Consider the following 18,304-nt stretch of genomic DNA (forward strand, 5'->3'; position numbering starts at 1 on the left):
AGTTAAATTTTGCAACAAAACTGAAAAAAAAATCAATAAAAAAAACAAAAAAAACCACATAGATCTAAATATGGAGCTGGATTATTATTTACGAATTATATCCAAACACTATATTTTACATTATATAAAATAACATACATTATAATAACAATAATGAAGCAAAGACTCGCAATTGCGCACAACACTTCTCTCCAAATTCTGCGACTCCCCAAAATCATGAAGCCTGAAAACACTTATTAATTTGAAACAGATCTCAGGAACCTCGAGAAATGGGAATCTACTCACAAGAACAATAACAAGAATACCACTGCTAATAACGTTAGCGAGCCATTACTTCTTCCAAAAACCAATCTACACAAGCATTGTCCAGAAAAATACTCAGATGCTCCGTCAAATGGATCATCAGCCGCAAGTAAAAGGTAATCGTAACAGATGGTTCACGCTGTCTCGGAACATTGCAGTCAAACGCCAAAATATTCTATTCTCCTCAACATCAATGGAATAAGAGAAGAAGAAGATTAGGGAAAATAAAAAAATAGCAACTATAGTAAAAATACAAATAAAATCGCCAAAGGCATCATCGGCCACCACGATCTCGATTTGACATTGAGAAAGATCTACAACAAAATAGATTCTATAAACTACAAACATCTCTGTCTAGATATTGAGGAGTGCTCCAAAGTCTACAATTCCCAGTCGGAAAAAGCTTATCTTTTGATCAAAGCGACTTTGGATAAACTTGAGGAGAAGACAAACAGTTTATAAACGATACTTACCGCTGAACGAAAAGCACATATTCTCAAATTAGAGGTATCCTCACACCAAATCGACCAGAAGTTGTCAGTCGAAGAAGCAGTCAAGCTGGAAGTTCTCGAGGGGCAACTCAAAGCCTATCAAAAGAGGGTAAATCTCACAAGGGAACTATTGGACGAATATTACAAGTTCAACCTTAAGCTTGGAAATAATATTAAGAAGCATGAAGGGATAATCTGGGCGTTCAGATAAATTAAGAGTATCAAATGTGTCGACGACTTAGCAGGCTGTGAGAGCCTACTGCCAGATTTTATGAACAAGCAGGAGAAGACGTACCTCATTCAACGGTATAAAAACTAGATGAAGATAATGAGCAATAAGCACAAGATAGCTAACCTTGATACCGAGTCGCTGAAGACGAATCTCACGATTCGCAAGGCACTTAAATTGAGGAAGGATAACTTTGGGGAAATCGAGGATAAAGTCCTGAAGAAGCAACGCTTGGACAGGAGCATCGACGAGAAGCTCCAGGAGTTCACCACTACCGACAAGCGGCTCAAGGAGCTGGTGATCAAGTCTTCCCGACTCAAGGCTACCTCGAACGAAATCATCTACGACTAGGCCAAAGATAAACTCAAGAGATATCTCGACAGTAGTCAGAAGAGCGAGGATATACTGCAAGAAAACATCCATATCATCCCTCGCGAGGTAGCAGAAGAGGTCGACAAACGCAAAGAAGTCGAAAAGAAGCGAGCGATTCTGGAAGAGTAAATCCAGACAATCAAGTACAACTAGCTTAAACAAGCATCTCGCATGCTGAGAAGGATCAAGGAATAGTTCTATCTGCGAAATATTCGGCAGCGCAACAGCAACCAAAATAATCACAAAATCATGATCACAGATCAGACCAACAGGACGCTGAACAAAAGGGCGAGTCGGAAGAATACGATCCAAGAGTTGCAAGAAGATATCGTGAAAGGGTTAAATACGAATAACAAACATAGTCGGGTGCCTGGACAAATATTGTCAGCTCTATTTGGGTGGGAGTTCGCGGACCATGAGCTGCATATCAACTCTGAGTTTATGGAAGCGACGATTGATTTCATTAATTCATGATAGTTGTTAGTAAAGATAAAATTTAAAAATACTACAAAAAAGGACCTATTGGTTCTATCCTACTACTTTTGATAAAGTTTTTTTTCTTCTTCTTCTTCTTTACGACTTTATTCGGTTTTTGTTTCAAAAAATATATTATTGAGAAAAATATAAGTATTAAGGAATAGCAATCATTCAATAGAATTAAAAAATAAAGCCATATGATCATTAATCATATTCCTTCAAACAAATGAAGAAAATTGACTGACTACTATCATTACTAGATTATTTTAAAAATGTTTATTCCATTTTTTCAATCTGCCTCCCTTGGTTTCTCTTGGTTATTCAAAGATATTATTATAAAGGTAATGTCGTCCACGACACTATCATCGTCAACCGTCCATCTCTCATGCGACAATCGCAGTAGAGCCTGACAGCCCTCCTACATATTATTGGCTCGGTAGTAAGGCACGAGTAGCTACACTATCTCTTCATTACTGATAAACTCCCAAACCCCATCTGAAGCGATCACGATAAACCTATCGTACTCGCTGATTCTCATTTTCAGGAGCTACGGGTCGCATATTACTCCGATGTTTTTAGAGATGTTATCACCCATAGATCGCGACATTGCAAGACCTTGAACTTCTGTGTATATTTAATAGAAAATAAAATAATGACCGATTAAATAAAATAATAGTTACTTTGATTAGGCAACCAAACTCTTTCAGGACCTAAGCAGTTTCCGTGCTCATCTCTGAAGGTATCGATCCTGCCCCCCATGCGTAGGATGCGCTCTCTTTCTTTCGGGAGCGAAGGTTTATGGTCGTTGGATAGTTCAAAAATCTCCCATTTTCTTTTGTCTCCTAATTAATTTCCATTAAATAATATATAAAACACAAACAATAACGATAATGATAGAATACAGAATAATCTTTATTCTTGAAATTACATTAAATATTCCAAATTTTAATGTTTTTATTTATTTTTTTACCATATCTTGCAAGAATGGCTCTTGAATCTCCAGTATTAGCACACAAGAGTTCATCATTTCTGATTAACACACTCACGAGGGTGGAACCGCTGCACGTAGAATTTATGTTCGTAGACTCACAAATCATTTGCTGTAACCTCGCAAAGGATAGTTCGAACGCCTCTTCAGCACTTGTATTATTCAAAAAGGCCTCCATGCACTTCGCTAGATTCTTAGCAATCAACTGAGATACGAGATGGCCGTAAAGACCATGTCCATCTGCCACCGCAAAGAGATGTGTATTTTCCATATTATGTGCGTGAATATTGGTCTTGATAAGGAGACTATCTTGGTTGACCTTCTTTGGGTTTGTCGAGAGGAAGCCTTGTTTGGTTCTGTAGCAGTATGAAAGTGTCACGGGGTTGGTGCTGTTGACCGACTGTCCTTTTTTGGCAGGAATTTCGATCTGGAAACTTTGATGAAGACGAGAATTGTATTTTTCGTGCTCGCCCTGCCTTTTATTCAGATTGTTCGATTTATGTATGGATATTGTATTCGGCCGCAACTGTTACTAAGACCTTTTCTGTCCTGAAAGATTTCGTCGTGAGTCTTTCGAGTTTCTGACGCTCGGAATCCTTTAAAAAACATCTTTGTTTCTATTGTAATTGCGATTCACGTTGCTTGACTTATTATTGTTGCGAGACTGATGGCTACTCTTATTGATGCCATCTGGGTCATTTTATGTTCTGCTTTGATTCTGCTGCTGACTGCCTTGCTGTTGTTGGTTCTCTCTATTTTTAATGGTGTCTATCAACCTTCGGATTTGCTATTTTTCTGGTCTCACCTCTTCTTCGCAAGAACTGATCGAACTTTCTTGCCTGCCAATCATATTATTTGACTTACTGTAACTGGAAAGATGTGCTACTTCCTTTTTTGATATTTTATTTCGCTCGACGTTCTTCAGATACCTCATTTTCAAGTTTTCGTAGTCAGTTGAGCTGTGGTGAGAGTGAGTCGATCTAAAGTTATTTTTGGTTGTCTTTTTTGGCTCACTGTGACCTTTGACTTAACTTCGATAGTGATGACTATTATTATGGTTCTCGGCTGATTGATTGATATTTGAATGGTAACGCGATGAAGAAGAGTCTGATTTGTTCTTTGTGAAGCTATTGCTCTTACTAAGTTTGCCTGCAGATCCTTGTGCGACCATCCCGTTTGCTAATTTTTATTTGCTGCGCAATGTGGCAGAAGCGTTAGATGAGGTCTGTTTAGAGATACCGGATTTATCATTTGCCACACATAGTTTCTGTGAGACAAACGCTTTATACTTGGGTTCGGGAAACGCAGCAGGAATATTGATGCTTTTCAGTTGGGCTTTGATGTCGTCAACTTTTTGAAACGAGGGTTTTAATTGTTTCATAGATATTTTATTATTCTTTCTCAATTCTGTTATTTTTTTAAATACTGTTCAGCTTATTATAAGTAGTATTTTATTTTAAAGTTTTAATTCTCTTTCTATTATTATTTGAATAAAATAATTATTGTTAAAATGTAATTCGTTGTACTCATAAACAAGGGCTAATGTTTCATAAGAATAATACTATTCATTATTATTATATTGCATCAATGACCTATCCAATATAGATCCATATCTAATTCTCAGATTTCATATAATGATAACATCCAGTCCATCTTTAATTAGATTTCATACACTTTAAATTATATTTTTATTTAAAAGACATCTATACCTGTAATTTATACATCTAAATCTAATTCATTTTAATATAGAGATGTAATCCCTTCCGTCTACTCTTTGTGAGGAATGCATAAAAAAAGTCAACATCCTCGTCGAACAAACCATAGTTCCCGAGCTCAATTGCATATATTGTGAAAAGGCGGACAGCGAGCTCTTGTATTTGGGCAGGCCTTGTTGTTAAGCATGCTATTTAAAACTTAAAAGCAAGTCACCCAAAAAATTTGGGCACACTCGTGAGCCCTCGAACTCCGCCTTTAGGAGCATCACGACCATCAATCTGAGTAACTCCATACTTAGCTACCGGACTGCCCGCTCCACAGATACAAAGCTCACAAAAAAAATAGAGGATATAATAAAAGATTACAAGACAATGCCTTCTAACGAGGCATATTTACTTGCGCTAAAGAAAAAATCCAGGCTGCACTATATCGCAAAGTAGACGGAGCGAATCAGCTGGAAGACCTTCGTGGAAAAGTGTGAAGGCAAGTCTCCCCTGTTTGTCGCCACTCTGCTTCCAGACCGTCTAATTGGAGCCTACGTGAAGGAGGAGTTGTCAATTAGGAAACCCAAATTTGTTGACCCCGATTGTGGACTGTTTATGTTGTTTCGCTCAGGCACTTCATTCAATACTGAGTATAGCACCGTGCATGGAAACGTGGTGACCTTCGAGAATAAAGTGTTGAGTTTCGGGGATCCATCCTCGTTCTGCATCCAGTTCGAGTCCATGAAGATCCAGACAGAACTCGTGGAGAGCTTTGATTTGGTTGATTTAGACAATTTCTTTCTTATTCGCTTGTGATTTTCTCCACATAATAACTTTTGGAATATTTAAAAAAGTATCTTATTATTGTATCCTTATATCTTTTTACAGTAAACATTAAGTTTTTTTTTTTAAAACCGAAATGGACTCGGCCTATTCTTTATTAATTCTTAGTGATCGCTTATTTTTTGGCTATATTGCCTGATTCAATAAAATTCGACAAAAATGATTCAACTAAACACAACTCACAAATTGTAATAGATCTATAGCAATTAAATAATTTTTCCAACAATATTATTATTAATTAATATTTTTGTGGCTAAACTTACCAACTTCTATAATCTCATTAAAGTTAGCAAAAAAATAGTAAATATAAACTTATTTATTGTTTATTCTAACAAATCACAAAAAAAAAAAAAAAAAAAAGCCAACAGTTTTAATAAAATAAAATAAAATAAATAACAATACAATGCTGGACAACGACATACTTTAATTGGGACCAAATAGAACGCAGTATTTGAGACTACATATTTTCAAAGTATTAGGCTGGAAACTTCCCCTGCTTCCAACACGCTTTGTCGTCACTGACAGTACTCGATCCACCCAGTTATACTCCAAGCCGATTGAAAGCATAGTCAACAAATCTACTTTAACCTTAGACATTAGACTGAAAGTATAATCGTTGGGTTCAAATCAACAAGTAACAAAAAAAAATGTTAATATTTCACAAAAAAACCTACACAGTTTGTATTGATTTTTATATTACACTATATTCGACATTTACGTTATTATTCAAATTTTATTTATTTAGCATATATTAGATTATATTTTGGCTACTCGCTAAAACGGGAGACGTACTTGATAGATGCAACATCGATCTCATAATGATCACAAAATCCACTAACAATATACACTACTTCAATCTAGGAAACAACCCGAAGGGGGCTCTGATGGTTTGGAGGGCACCGTCCACGTTTGACTAAATCAGTAGAAAAAAAGGTGTTTCGCATTATTTTGAGGCTCAATAGAAAAAACAGTGCGAACATTACTTTCCACAGAAACAACAGCCTTTACCAAATAAATTAGTTTACACTAAAACTTGCAAAGATAGCCGGCTTCATGGTAATAACTGCTCTACAATTTATCCAAGTTTTCGGAAAACTGAATCACTCACAATAATGACAAGAAAATAAACAACCAGAGCTTCAGTCTCAAATCAGAGATTCAAAAATAACATAAATATTTTACTAGAAAGTGTGAGAGCAATCCAAAAGAATATACCTACCTCGAACAAGATAGTAAAAGAAAATAGGGAACAAACACTATCAACAAGGATTGGGCTTAAATCCACGAAATCTAATACTCTCAGGCAGTGGAAGTTCGAGAACAGTCCCGTGATTGAAGAATATTCGTTGGTGGAACCGGGAGAATACGAGTTTGAGATCAACGATGACGTACTGAGAAGTGTCGAATACGGGAGGGCCTAAAACAAGCAGATGTATAGCAGCAGTATATTAACGCAAACATATGTGTCACGATGATATCTAATATTTTTTTCTCTTTAAATTGATCGATTGGGAACAAATAACTATATATTTTATATCTTGTTCATTGTGACGATCTGTTCGTGAAGTATATTGCCTTCTCGAGTCTATTTAAAGTACAATCGGGTAAAATACTTTTTTTTAATGACATATTTTTGAGATTATGGGTCTGTGTTATTATTATAGTTCTATGATTATCATTGATAAAAAGTAACAACTGTTTTTCAGAAACCATATTGATTTATAGGTTCACTTCTTTCCTGGCTTTTTGGTTGCTTTCTTTGCTTCTTCCTCTTACTTTCTAAGTCGCTATTCCTATTCCTTCTTGATTTTCTCTTCCTTTGCGAGATGTATCTGTTTTTTCGTCTACTAAATCTAATTCAGTATGTGTTTCTTTCTCGCTATCTCCTCTTCGTAACTCTTCTTTAGAGCATCGAATTCGGTATGATCAGCCTTGATTTCTCCCAAGTACTCACCAAAAGCTTTGGTCAGATTCTATGGTTCTTATTTTGCGTTCTTTATTGACAATAAGACTATATAATGCACACATTCAAAAAAAGAGATTCTATAAAAAATATAGGTTGTACATTTCACAATCAGAAGAACGATATCCTTTTGAACGAGATATTATCTGAACTATTTCATTTTTTATTGAGATTTCTTTTCCTTACTGAAGATGGGCTCTTCAGTTTTGCTTTCGACACGATGCATCATCTAATCTGATATATTTATCAACTGTTATTTATTTAAAAAATAAAGAGTAAAAAAATACTATACAGATCAATTTGGAAGTTATACATATCAAACTAATATAAAAAAAATAAAAATTAGATATACATTATGACTTATGCTTGTTAATTCTATAATCGAAAATATATAATTAATAGTAAATATTAAATAAAATAGTCTATTATCACACAAAACAAACAAAAGATAGTAATATGTAACTGGAACCATCGAAAAGTAAAATTATCCAATTCATTTGTGTTCTTCTGAGCTTATTCTAGATATTAACAACTATAAGGGAGTCATGCTTTGCAGCAGACCGAATCAAGTCGCGGAAACTCCAGTCGACAGACCCTTCTGCGCCAGAGTGGTTCCTCCTGATCAAATAGGCCTGGGTCCGTTCAAGAAAGTTCTCGAAATTAAACCCATTAGAAGTAGGCTCTTTAAATTTACAACCCTTCAAAATTTCATTAATTTGATTTCATTATCAATCTACAGACAACAATCCGATCGTGGATAAACACAAAAAATGGCTCGAAGAGTTCAAGATCAAGCAGATCATGAAAAAATAATAAATGGATCAAAGGGCTCAAGAGAGCGAGGAAAGGTTCAATAGGATTCGGGAGCAAGCTGAACAAGATCGCGAGAAGGGGAGGACAATGAAAGTTTAGTACAACACTGTTTCGAATAATGTGATGAACATTCTCGACGAGCCAGCCACCTCCTATAACGCCATATCATCTGCTCCGACATAGGTGAGAAAAAAACAGACGAATGCCGTCACGGGTGAGCTCAATGCTTAGAATCTGAGAAAGCTCAATGAGCTCGCACTTTCCGGAACTGTAGAACTACCTCCGATTAATAACAACAACAATGGCCAGAATAAGGATTTCAAAAGGAAAAAAACTCAGAAGGAAAAGCCAGCCTGGGCCATCACAGAGAAAGAGGCGGAACAGAAAGAAGAAGAAGAGGTTGACGATCTGCTGGATTTCTTCTAAAACACAAACGTCGAGCAATTTATCGAAGACACGGAGGTAAATGCAATCTTGAAGTCACTGAAGGACAAAATTGAGAATATGAAGAAATAAGAGAATTGGAAGGAGAAGCAATATGTAAAAGCTAAGAAAAAGGAAGAGATTGTAGAAGGCAACGACGAAAATAATAGTAACTATGGAGACGCAAGGTCGCAAGCCAGCTAGAGAAGTGCAGGTGGAAAGTCAGTTGCTTCCGAAAAATCAGCAAGTAAACCTATAAAACACTCTCTAATCTCTAAACTTATTCTTATATTACTATTCTATCAAATATGAATTAATATTTAGAACGAGTCTAATAGTTGAAGTAGAAACTGTAAAAGAAAAGTCAAGGGGTCGATGAGTGGGATAGTCACAGCAAACACTCCAAAAATAGCTACGCAAATCTGGAGGAAAAAATCGCCAAAAATGTAGCAGACGAGGTGCTGAGGAGTTACGGGAACTTCAAGGGAGTCCATAGCAACCACTCCATCCGTAAGTTGTTGGAGCGAGAAGCGGCCAAACAGCTTGTGGAACCACATCCTCGACCAATAATAACTACTGTGGTGAGAGAGAAATCAACACTCGATATGAGTAATCTACCATATCTTCACAGAAACCCAGCTGTTTGATTTTTTTGTAATTGTTTATTCAATTTGTCATATCCATTATATTTTTTATAGAAAACTAGTTAAATATATTATTTTTAATATAATCAATCTGTTCTTTAAAGATTGGAAAAAAAAAAGAGTAATGGATATTTTTATCTTAATCAGTAATGATTTTATTTATCGGTTAAGTTCTCAAGAGAGAGTATAAATCCTTTGAGCTGTATTTTCTTACTCAGTAAATCATTGCACAATAAGTGGAACCCTTCTAAAGATCCTTGTGTTTTGCCACAGCACATTGTGAAGAGAGCCTGGTGGTTGCTAATTTTCTTTAACAAAGCCTCATAGGATAGTTGCACTCCAGTAAATAACCAATAAATTAGAATCAAAAGCAGTCTGATATCGTAATCAAATGGATTTGTCTATAAAAAATAAAAAATTAGAAAATATAATCTATCCAAAGAAGTTAAAAATAAATAAAATATTTATTGACAGGCTATGGAGTAGTACATGAGGTGGTATATTCTTCGAAGGTGTCGCACTAAGCATCACCCGAGTCATATCTTTGTCAAATTTGACATTCTAAGGAATCACGTTTCCGTGAGTTTATAAATTACTATGCAAAAAATCTATGGCTTTACAGGTTCTCAGCACCATGTCCAACTTACGCCGACGGGGCAGTAGCCACGGTCGCCCAGCCATATCCCTCAGGCTGCTGTGCACGCGCTACACCACGAAGGAAACCCACCAATTGCTAGCGGACTCCTCGCCCACGCCGTATGCCCAAGCCTGCTGAAGGAATGGGTTGGCCTCGAGCTGCAGCCTGTTGGCATAATAAAGACGCTTTTTTATGTCCAAATAACCGCCTTCATATCGCTCCACATTTACTGGCGCACCCTGGAACATGCGGGTACGGGTGATTTCTCGTAGTTTTGCCGCGTCAAGATGGGTTAGCACAGCTTCTCCTATTTAATAGATTTCTTCTCCAGCTTCGGAATTGTTAAGACTGAAGCGCTGCTATGGTTCAGTATGCGTATCGCTGGTGAAACTACCTCTAAGACTGGTCACACTATGCGCCCTGCGGTAGATGCTGATGGCGTCACTCTCCATGAGACTGATCCTCTCCCGCTTGTTGCTGATGGTCGTGGAGGCACAGGACACGTCGATTTGCAGCAGCTTCTCAGTGTACTTGAACACTTCGCTGAATGAGTTCTTTTTACAGATCAGAAAGCAGAAGTGAAGGTTCTCCTTTTTTAGCCTTTCGAACTAGATGAGAGTGCTGGTGACTCCGAACTTGTCTTTGAGCTTCTTGCAGCAGTTTTCGAATGTTTCGTAGTGCAGGAATATAATGTAGGAGTTCGGAAACTGTTTGCGAGCCTCTTTGGCGACCCTTAAGTATACCTATTTGGGGAAAGACACCGACAATAGTTTGATTTAATTATCGTTGATGATGTGCTATATTTAGGATTTGGCTTTATCGACTATGGAGTAATCGGGAGGACTGGAGCTATTTTCGAATCTAATCTCCACTCCGCTGTTGACTTTGTAGAACTTGATTTCGCTATTTTTTGTCTTTGTGTCAGTCTCGACTGTCATGAAGTGGTGGTGAGAGTGGAGCCAGATGAGCTGAACGGGGGTGAGGGGGACACCTACTTTGAAGTCCTTAGAGTTCTTACTTTTTTACATTTTTGTCAATGGAGGCGATTAAAGTGTGAACGTGGGTTATTATATTTGAAATGTCGACCAGCACAATTCTTTCAGTTCCCCTATTTTAGATTTATAACAATATATTCTATTTATATTAAGTACTTGTTTGTACTTGATAAATTTAAATTCAATTTGAATGGATTTGTTATCGTGTAATAAATATGAAATAGTATTTATAAAAAAAATCCTTGTGATAGGTGACAAACAAAAGTAGATGATCATTCAACATTTAACATACTTCTTGTACCATTTTATTGGTATGGTTTATATTATATAAAACTTATATTATATTTTCAAGTCGGAAACATCTCCTCTATCAAAATATTCTAAGAATATTTAAGGATATATTTCATCATTTAGACCTCCCTACTAATTATGCTCTTAATCTCTTCTCCACTTCCTGGATCTCCTTACGGATCCTGGCCTCGAAGCTACTGATCAGCTAATCGACTCTGTCCTCTAAAGCAGTGACTCTGGCTTCTAGATTCCGAGTGTAGCCTTCTTCATCTCGACCATACTGATATTGTTGTTGTTTCGCCTCCTCGTAATAGTAATCAGCATTGGTTATGTTGTTGTTATTGGCGTAATTATTGTGTCGCTTCCCAGACGTGTAATATCCAGCCTGACCCTGGTTAGAAGCAGGCACTTTATCCTGGAGTTGTCGGATTCTGTTCATGATTTCTTCCTTGCGTCTGGCATAGTCTTATTTTTTAGGTGGTTCATTCTCATCACCAACAGTATTGAGGTATGCTGATCGATTGCCTGAAGTCACATTAATTGCATTAAATAGGATGGATTTTATATGAGTTGGTAGAGATATGGATAGGTGAGTATAAGGCTATGTTGTCATTACTGGTCAGAGTTGGAGAATGGTCGGGTGGATTTCTCAGCGAATTAAGACTCGCGACGTTCTTGAGTTTCATCTGGTTAGTTGACGAGACTTAGTTGTTGCCTGAATTTATACAATTATTAGCCATGAGTGATAAAGTTATTGATGGCTGAGTAAAATTACTGCTATCCTATTCACGGTATTCTCTTGAAGAAATTTTCGTGAGCTCTGGAGCTAAATATGACTTCCAATGTTTCGGAGGAGAGATTTGTTGTTGTCGATCACTTGCTATCAGATTGTTACTATTCACAAAAAATACATGTTTTATTAGTGGGTTTTGTTGTGTTCAATATTGGATTCAAAAAGTATTTTTTTATATAAGTTTGATAATTATTTGAAATACTTGTTTGATTGTCTTTGCAGATTGCGGACTGGTCTTTGGCTAGACTACATCTATTCTGATTGGTCATCTATATATTATAATGATTGTATTATTTTGAAAATATGATTGTTTTTATTTAATCGAACTTTGAAAAATTACAGTATTTGTAGAGTGGATATTTGTTGCTCTTGTATGCCATTCTGCTGTCTATTTCGTATCTCAGCTGATGATTTGAAGAAATTGGTAGATTATTATAATGTTTGGTTATGGAATAAATTCTATTTTTTAAATATTTTTGTTAATTCAGATATTTAAATTTTATTGTAAAACTTACCCGAAGTAACTTTTTGCTTTTACCATAAACATATTGTTATATATTTTCTTAAATGTTATCTGTCAAACTCTATACAATCTATTGTAATTAATCGATTTCGGTAGGATGTCCGAAAAATGCATGACGTTTTTTTAGTTCTCAATAAATTACACAGTTTAGAGAAAGTCATGATAATTAAATTCATGCAAAGCTGGTTCCGTTCGTTGAATGTTGCAATAACAGATGGGAAAATCTCTCTATAATTAATAATAATACAAAAAACCTATTAAAAAAGAAAATGCATATCTAGCTTTGAAGACTACTTATGAATAACAACATAAAATTTCGCATAAAATAATAAAAAAGGAACGAATAAGTATATTAAAAGTAATTGGAAAGGGCATCCAGCACGATCAAATACTTACCACGTTGAGTTATAGTCAATAATTGCATTACCTTCTCTCTTTGGAATCATTTCTTGAAATGCTGATGTCTCCGATGTTATCATGTTACCTAAACAATTTTTGAAAATAAACCTATAAAACATTCACTCGACATCATAGGTCATCAAACAATACTTTTACTTCATAAGATTATAAAGGAATATTCCATATTTTTCAAAAAATTATAAAGTTAATAATTGAGATTTTGATTTGGCGAGTATATAAATTATGTTTAGTAACGACAATTCCTAGTTGCCCGCCATTGTAGAGTAAATTCTGAACTATATCAACTTAACCGAATTACAACTAATATCTTTAATGTCCTTTTTATTGTATTTGGCAAATAAATACAATTGGTCTTCAGCGGCAAAAAAGGTGATGTACTCTTTATTTTATATATGTTTTTTTATATATATATTATGTATTATTTATGTCTGTCCAGTTAAAAAATATAGATATATACATACTTGCAATATAAATAATTTGAAGTTGAAACATAATAATGTTAGGGAATTAAGATATTATCTATAATAATAGAAAGCATACGATAATGAAAAATATATCGGAGGGAGAGAAATAGAGTATAAATCTATTTATAACCGCTGCTAAATTACTCAATACTAGCATCAATAAAAATAATATCATTTGTTTTTAAATAAGTTCATAAGTAGCAGAGACTTATATTGTAATCAGCAATTATATCAAATCATATCATCAGATATTATTGATAAATAAAATTTATTTCTCCTAGTAATTTATTGACTCTATGGTCTTGCTGGTCGTGTTTTTTCTCATCCTCTTCTAACCAATAAGTCTTTGGCAACTAACAAAAAAAGTAGACACCAATGTTTCCTAAAAAATAGTATATCTTAATGCCGTTGGTGATAAAATAGAGATCGATTTTACTTCAGGAGCTGATGCTTATAAAAAATTTCAGTAAATCAACTCGAAGCAATCAGGCCAACCAAGTCTTTCCTCAAGTACTAGTCCTACTAAAGGTTTTGGGGTTAAATTGGGAGCTGCTTAAACGACTTATCGGACAAGTGTATTTGGTCAAAACTTGAAGAAAATACAGACCCTCAATTCGAAAGGCAGCAAAACAAAGTATGGAGTCACTTCTTTGCCGACCGCAGTGAGCAGGAATACATAAGTAATTTTCACCTATAATTTATCTTTGGTTTCTTATGGGCAAATCAATTATCTTTGTTATTGCTCTATTATGTTGTTTTACCATTTTTTTTTATTTTTTTTGTCGCTCTATTTTTTATAAAACGTATTAATATTATATTTTTACAATGCCATAACTAATTTTAACCTACAAAAAATATCTATATATTTTATTTCATTAATTTTAGAAAGTTCATGTGTCTTAAAAGTACCTCCAAAAACTTCGTTTTCGATGACTGACCTTTCATTCCAAAATCAAAAATCAAAGAAAAAAATAGTCACTACTCAAAAAGCCATGGTCGATTGGAGAACTATACCAGGGGTTATTACGCCAGTCGGAAATCAAGGCACTTGCGGCAGCTGCTGGGCCTGGGTAACAGTCGGCGCTATTTCCGCAGCCAGTGCTATTCAATCTAAGAAACAAGCTATTGACTATTCAGTTTCCCAAATTATGGACTGTGCCAAAATTAGATTGCCGAATATAAATCACGACTGCAGCGGAGGCTGGCCACCAGATGCAATTCAATACTCTGCTCTTTACGGCAACATCGTCTCCCAGAGTTATCCTTATCTTGATGGAATCGGCAGCTGCCGAGACTCACGATTCAAATCCACCAAAATTGTCAGCAAGAGTAACCCATCCACAATAGGAACAGGAGTGGACACCCTACTGAATGCGATAAGAGCTCGACCCACCATAATCGCTGTGGATGCTTTGAATTGGCAGTTCTATACAGGCGGAGTTTTCGAGAATTGCAATACGAATTTGAATCATGCAGTTCTAGCTATCGGGTTCAATTCTGACAAGTCTGTGATAATAAAAACTCTTGGGGATTGGCATGGGGATAGAAAGGATATATCACGATAAAAGCGGGAGCGTGTGGATCTGCTACGTATGTAATTACAGCGAATCTTCTCTGAAGATAGTTTGCGATAAAAAGCTACTTTAAATGACCTTCCCGTTCTACTAAAAATAATATTTAGAGCTAAACATGACTTCTTGCCATATGAATTTGATTTTAATTTATTATTATATTAAATTGTCCAAATTAGCTATATGCATTATATAAGTAAGAAGTTTAACGATGAGTTAGTTATTGGGTAATTTATATACATTACATTAGTGGTACTTGGAGATGATAATTATCTTAAATATGTAAAAAAAAAATAAGCAAGAAGCTGATTGATTGATTATTTTAGTATTTAGTTATAAAAAAAAGTATATCATGAGGTATCAACCCTGAATCGCAGATTTAAACTCCATACCAAACTAGACAGGTTTTTATTTTTCCAAAAATTATCGAACATCAGCGTTTGTTTCCCAACTGATTTTTCTATTTCTTTTCGGTAGAGTCTCAGTCAAAGTTATTTCTTCAGAAAGTTTTCTAAAATACTATTAGCTCGTCTTTCGGTAATAATGTTCTTTAAGCACGATTTCGATTTGTTATATTCCGTCCTGAAAGCTATTTTTCTTCTCGACCTGTTTTTTACTCATTACCTTCATATTCTTCCCAGTACTGTTTCGGTCGGGACCCCATTTAGTATGCTTTGAGTTGTGTTTGTCTAAACTCAACCTTAGTCGTTTACCAACTTTTAGAGGTTCAGAAGATTATGATGAGGAGATTTTCGACTGTGCAGCTTTGAGATTCTTCGTCGTTAACGTTCTGACCCAAAGGTTATATTTTCTAGAATAACGAGCATATCTTGGCTTTCTCGAAGCGCGCATTGCTTTCTTCTATTTTATTGCTACTCTTTTAGGAGAAGAAGAGATCATTTTTTATTCATTGCTTCTGGTACCAAATGCCTTGGCTTGGCATTTTGGTGCGATTTAGTTTTCGTTTCGAAGAATAGGATTGAGATTTTATTTTAATGATGAGATGAGACTACTTAGGTTCGAGACAAGAAAGAGTTTGGTTTGACTCTTTTTCGAATCCCGAGTGGATAGATATTGGTACGGTGTTTCATTTGTCCGATCGTTGTGTATATAGTAGGTAAAATGTAAGTATGAGTATTTTACTATGATTAACTAATTTATATATTTTTATAGCTTTCTATATCTATCTTACTAAATGATATAATAGATTTTAAGTTTTTTTTATTTTCGATTGCGTTTTATTGCATTTTAAGGGATGTATTATCAAGAGTATGAATGGTTCACTTTTTTGTCTCTGGTTAGTTATAGATTAATATTTTGGAAATATATTTTTATATATAAATTTACGCTTCTATTATTAATCAATTCTGATACTAATAAAACCAGTGCGCATTCCATTCTAATATATTATAGTCTAAAATATCAAAATTAAAAAACCTAGCATAATTTATTGGGAACTAAACATTGATATAAATCAATAAATAACATTTTTAACAAATAGCAAGAGATTCAATTCCAGAATTTAATGGATATGTTGTTCATTTATCCCAAAAATGCAGAATATATTCGGAACAATTACTAAAAAATAATTGCATAGTCTTTTTGTTATTAAATACTTGTATTAAAACAAGTGTTTCCCCATTTTTATAATTATATAATAATAATAATATGCAATCCATTACTTTGAAATTTCAAACAAAAAAGGAAGACTTTGTTGACTTTTTATTAGTTTCTTAGGTATTCTCTCCCCTAGCTCATTAGCTACCTATCTACATCTTGAAAAACAAAAATACTTGATATATGAAATATTGATAGCTAATATAAGGAACTATTACAATTTAAATATAAAATTATGGGAAAGTATTTTGATTTTCTAACAAAAATATCGAATTCCAAACAGAAAATAAACAACATACTAATATATAATTCATCAAGTTATATTCAGATACTATCTATTGCTTTCTTATTTTTTGGAACAGGAGATATGTAGCTATGCACAAGTAAAAGGCCTTTTCTTCGACAGCTTGTTCTTGATCCTCCTCCACTTTTTGCAGTTTTAGCATTCAGCCCACGTCTCCACCATATAGCTTTCTCCTTTCACTTTGACATGGCTATTCAGGATCGGCAAAACGCCTCCTTTTTTATGACTCTTTTTTATCAGCTTCTTTCTGAGAATCCTTCTGACGTCTTCGTCACTCTCAGCCCGTTCTTTGCTCTCCTCCGGAGAAAGGTTGTTCTTTGATCTGTGTCTAGCGGGTCCTTTTGGTTATTTAAGTTGTTAGATAAAGTGTTTTACCCTTTCATCGTCTTTTATATTAGCTGTAAATAATTAATTGGTTTTTAAAATTAATAATCAATGTGTTAATCATAAAATAATATTTAATATTTTTTACATGTTGATAAAACCTTGGCCACTTCGCTGGGGGCATAATTTGACAGAATCCTTACGACAATTGCAATACTAAAAAGAAATGAATAAAAAACAATGAATTGAATATATATATATATATCTTCTACCCCTGCTTTATTAAAGCGTTAGAGCCAGTTATAAGTCGCGTAGTTCACAGCCTCTGCAAAGTTAAATCCAAAGTTGAAGCCACAGTGGAAGGAGCCATTAAAGGCTATGAGAAACTATCCTGGATTTTGTATCATTCTGAACAAAAAAAATAATCACAGTAATATTGTACATATTTTTTATTATTAGTATGCATACTTATGGATTCGAAGACCCGGCTGGCGAGTTTTAATCGTATATGGGTTCAATACACAAGTCTTATGCCTCATGTATTCAGGACATTTCTGAAAGTTTTAGAAAAAGTCTTTCTGTACTTACTTGATCATTGCTTCCCGATCCTCATTGCAAACTCCATACCAGAATTTAGGTTTTCCGTAGTGGAGGTAATTGATTGCGGACAACTCCATGTCCTCAGTGTGCCAGCCGAATAGGGTTTTCCATGAACCCACATAGCAATATGGAGTATTAACTCCAGGGAGCGGACTTCTGAGACCTTCCGAAAGGACTGATTTAAGATTGTTAAGATTCCAACTACCTGCACTCTAGTCCATGATTGATAGTTTGATGTCTGCTCCGTAAAGAGGAGGGCTGAATGAAATGCTTTTCCAGAACTAACAACGTAACATATTGACAATTTACATGTTTTTTATTTTATATGATGTTTTACGAGATCTTCCACGTATTCGGGAGTTTGGTTTTCAGAAATACTCTCAAAACAAGCGATTTTTCTTTTGTATTCCTTCATGGAGAGTGATTTCTTTTGGATAAACAGACACTAATAAGCTCCGCCTTTCCCATAGAGGTTCTGCTAAATCGGGCCTGGAATCGTCAATTCGTTGATCAATTCGT

The 18,304-nt window shown here is 35.0% G+C and overlaps 2 protein-coding genes and 3 long non-coding RNA genes across 5 annotated transcripts in view; 2 read left to right on the plus strand and 3 right to left on the minus strand.

Annotated features, from left to right (window-relative positions):
* Nucleotides 1-2,021: 2,021 nt before the first annotated feature.
* On the minus strand, nt 2,022-3,878 carry LOC148301759 (uncharacterized). The gene is made up of 3 exons (XM_088272757.1): nt 2,843-3,878; nt 2,553-2,714; nt 2,022-2,496 (listed from the first exon to the last, which is right to left on the minus strand). Exons 1-3 carry the CDS (start codon nt 3,129-3,131, stop codon nt 2,420-2,422), a joined length of 528 nt encoding a protein of 175 aa, XP_088128883.1. The 5' UTR covers nt 3,132-3,878; the 3' UTR covers nt 2,022-2,419.
* Nucleotides 3,879-7,797: 3,919 nt separating this feature from the next.
* On the plus strand, nt 7,798-9,304 carry LOC148301760 (uncharacterized). Its single transcript, XR_015838756.1, has 4 exons — nt 7,798-7,844; nt 7,889-8,041; nt 8,106-8,849; nt 8,927-9,304. It is a non-coding gene; the product is annotated as an uncharacterized LOC148301760 (long non-coding RNA).
* A 2,636-nt stretch (nt 9,305-11,940) lies between these two features.
* On the minus strand, nt 11,941-12,439 carry LOC148301761 (uncharacterized). The gene is made up of 3 exons (XR_015838758.1): nt 12,303-12,439; nt 12,165-12,231; nt 11,941-12,063 (listed from the first exon to the last, which is right to left on the minus strand). It is a non-coding gene; the product is annotated as an uncharacterized LOC148301761 (long non-coding RNA).
* Nucleotides 12,440-13,683: 1,244 nt separating this feature from the next.
* On the plus strand, nt 13,684-15,075 carry LOC148301762 (uncharacterized). The gene is made up of 2 exons (XM_088272758.1): nt 13,684-14,049; nt 14,255-15,075. The coding sequence occupies exon 2, from the start codon at nt 14,299-14,301 to the stop codon at nt 14,932-14,934; it is 636 nt and encodes a 211-aa protein (XP_088128884.1). The 5' UTR covers nt 13,684-14,049; nt 14,255-14,298; the 3' UTR covers nt 14,935-15,075.
* A 1,827-nt stretch (nt 15,076-16,902) lies between these two features.
* LOC148301763 (uncharacterized) overlaps nt 16,903-18,304 on the minus strand; it is a 1,882-nt gene continuing 480 nt past the window's right edge. The window contains exons 2-6 of the long non-coding RNA XR_015838757.1: nt 18,123-18,304; nt 17,654-18,066; nt 17,458-17,593; nt 17,334-17,401; nt 16,903-17,259 (exon numbers count right to left, since the gene is read on the minus strand). The exon at nt 18,123-18,304 is cut by the window's right edge and continues 40 nt beyond it. This is a non-coding gene — a long non-coding RNA (uncharacterized LOC148301763). The remainder of the gene's footprint in view (nt 17,260-17,333; nt 17,402-17,457; nt 17,594-17,653; nt 18,067-18,122) is intronic.

Source organism: Brachycentrus maculatus, unplaced genomic scaffold, assembly GCF_059751285.1.
Source record: "Brachycentrus maculatus isolate JH-2025_06_01 unplaced genomic scaffold, ASM5975128v1 h1tg000521l, whole genome shotgun sequence".
In the NCBI taxonomy this organism is placed as follows: Eukaryota; Metazoa; Arthropoda; class Insecta; order Trichoptera; family Brachycentridae; genus Brachycentrus; species Brachycentrus maculatus.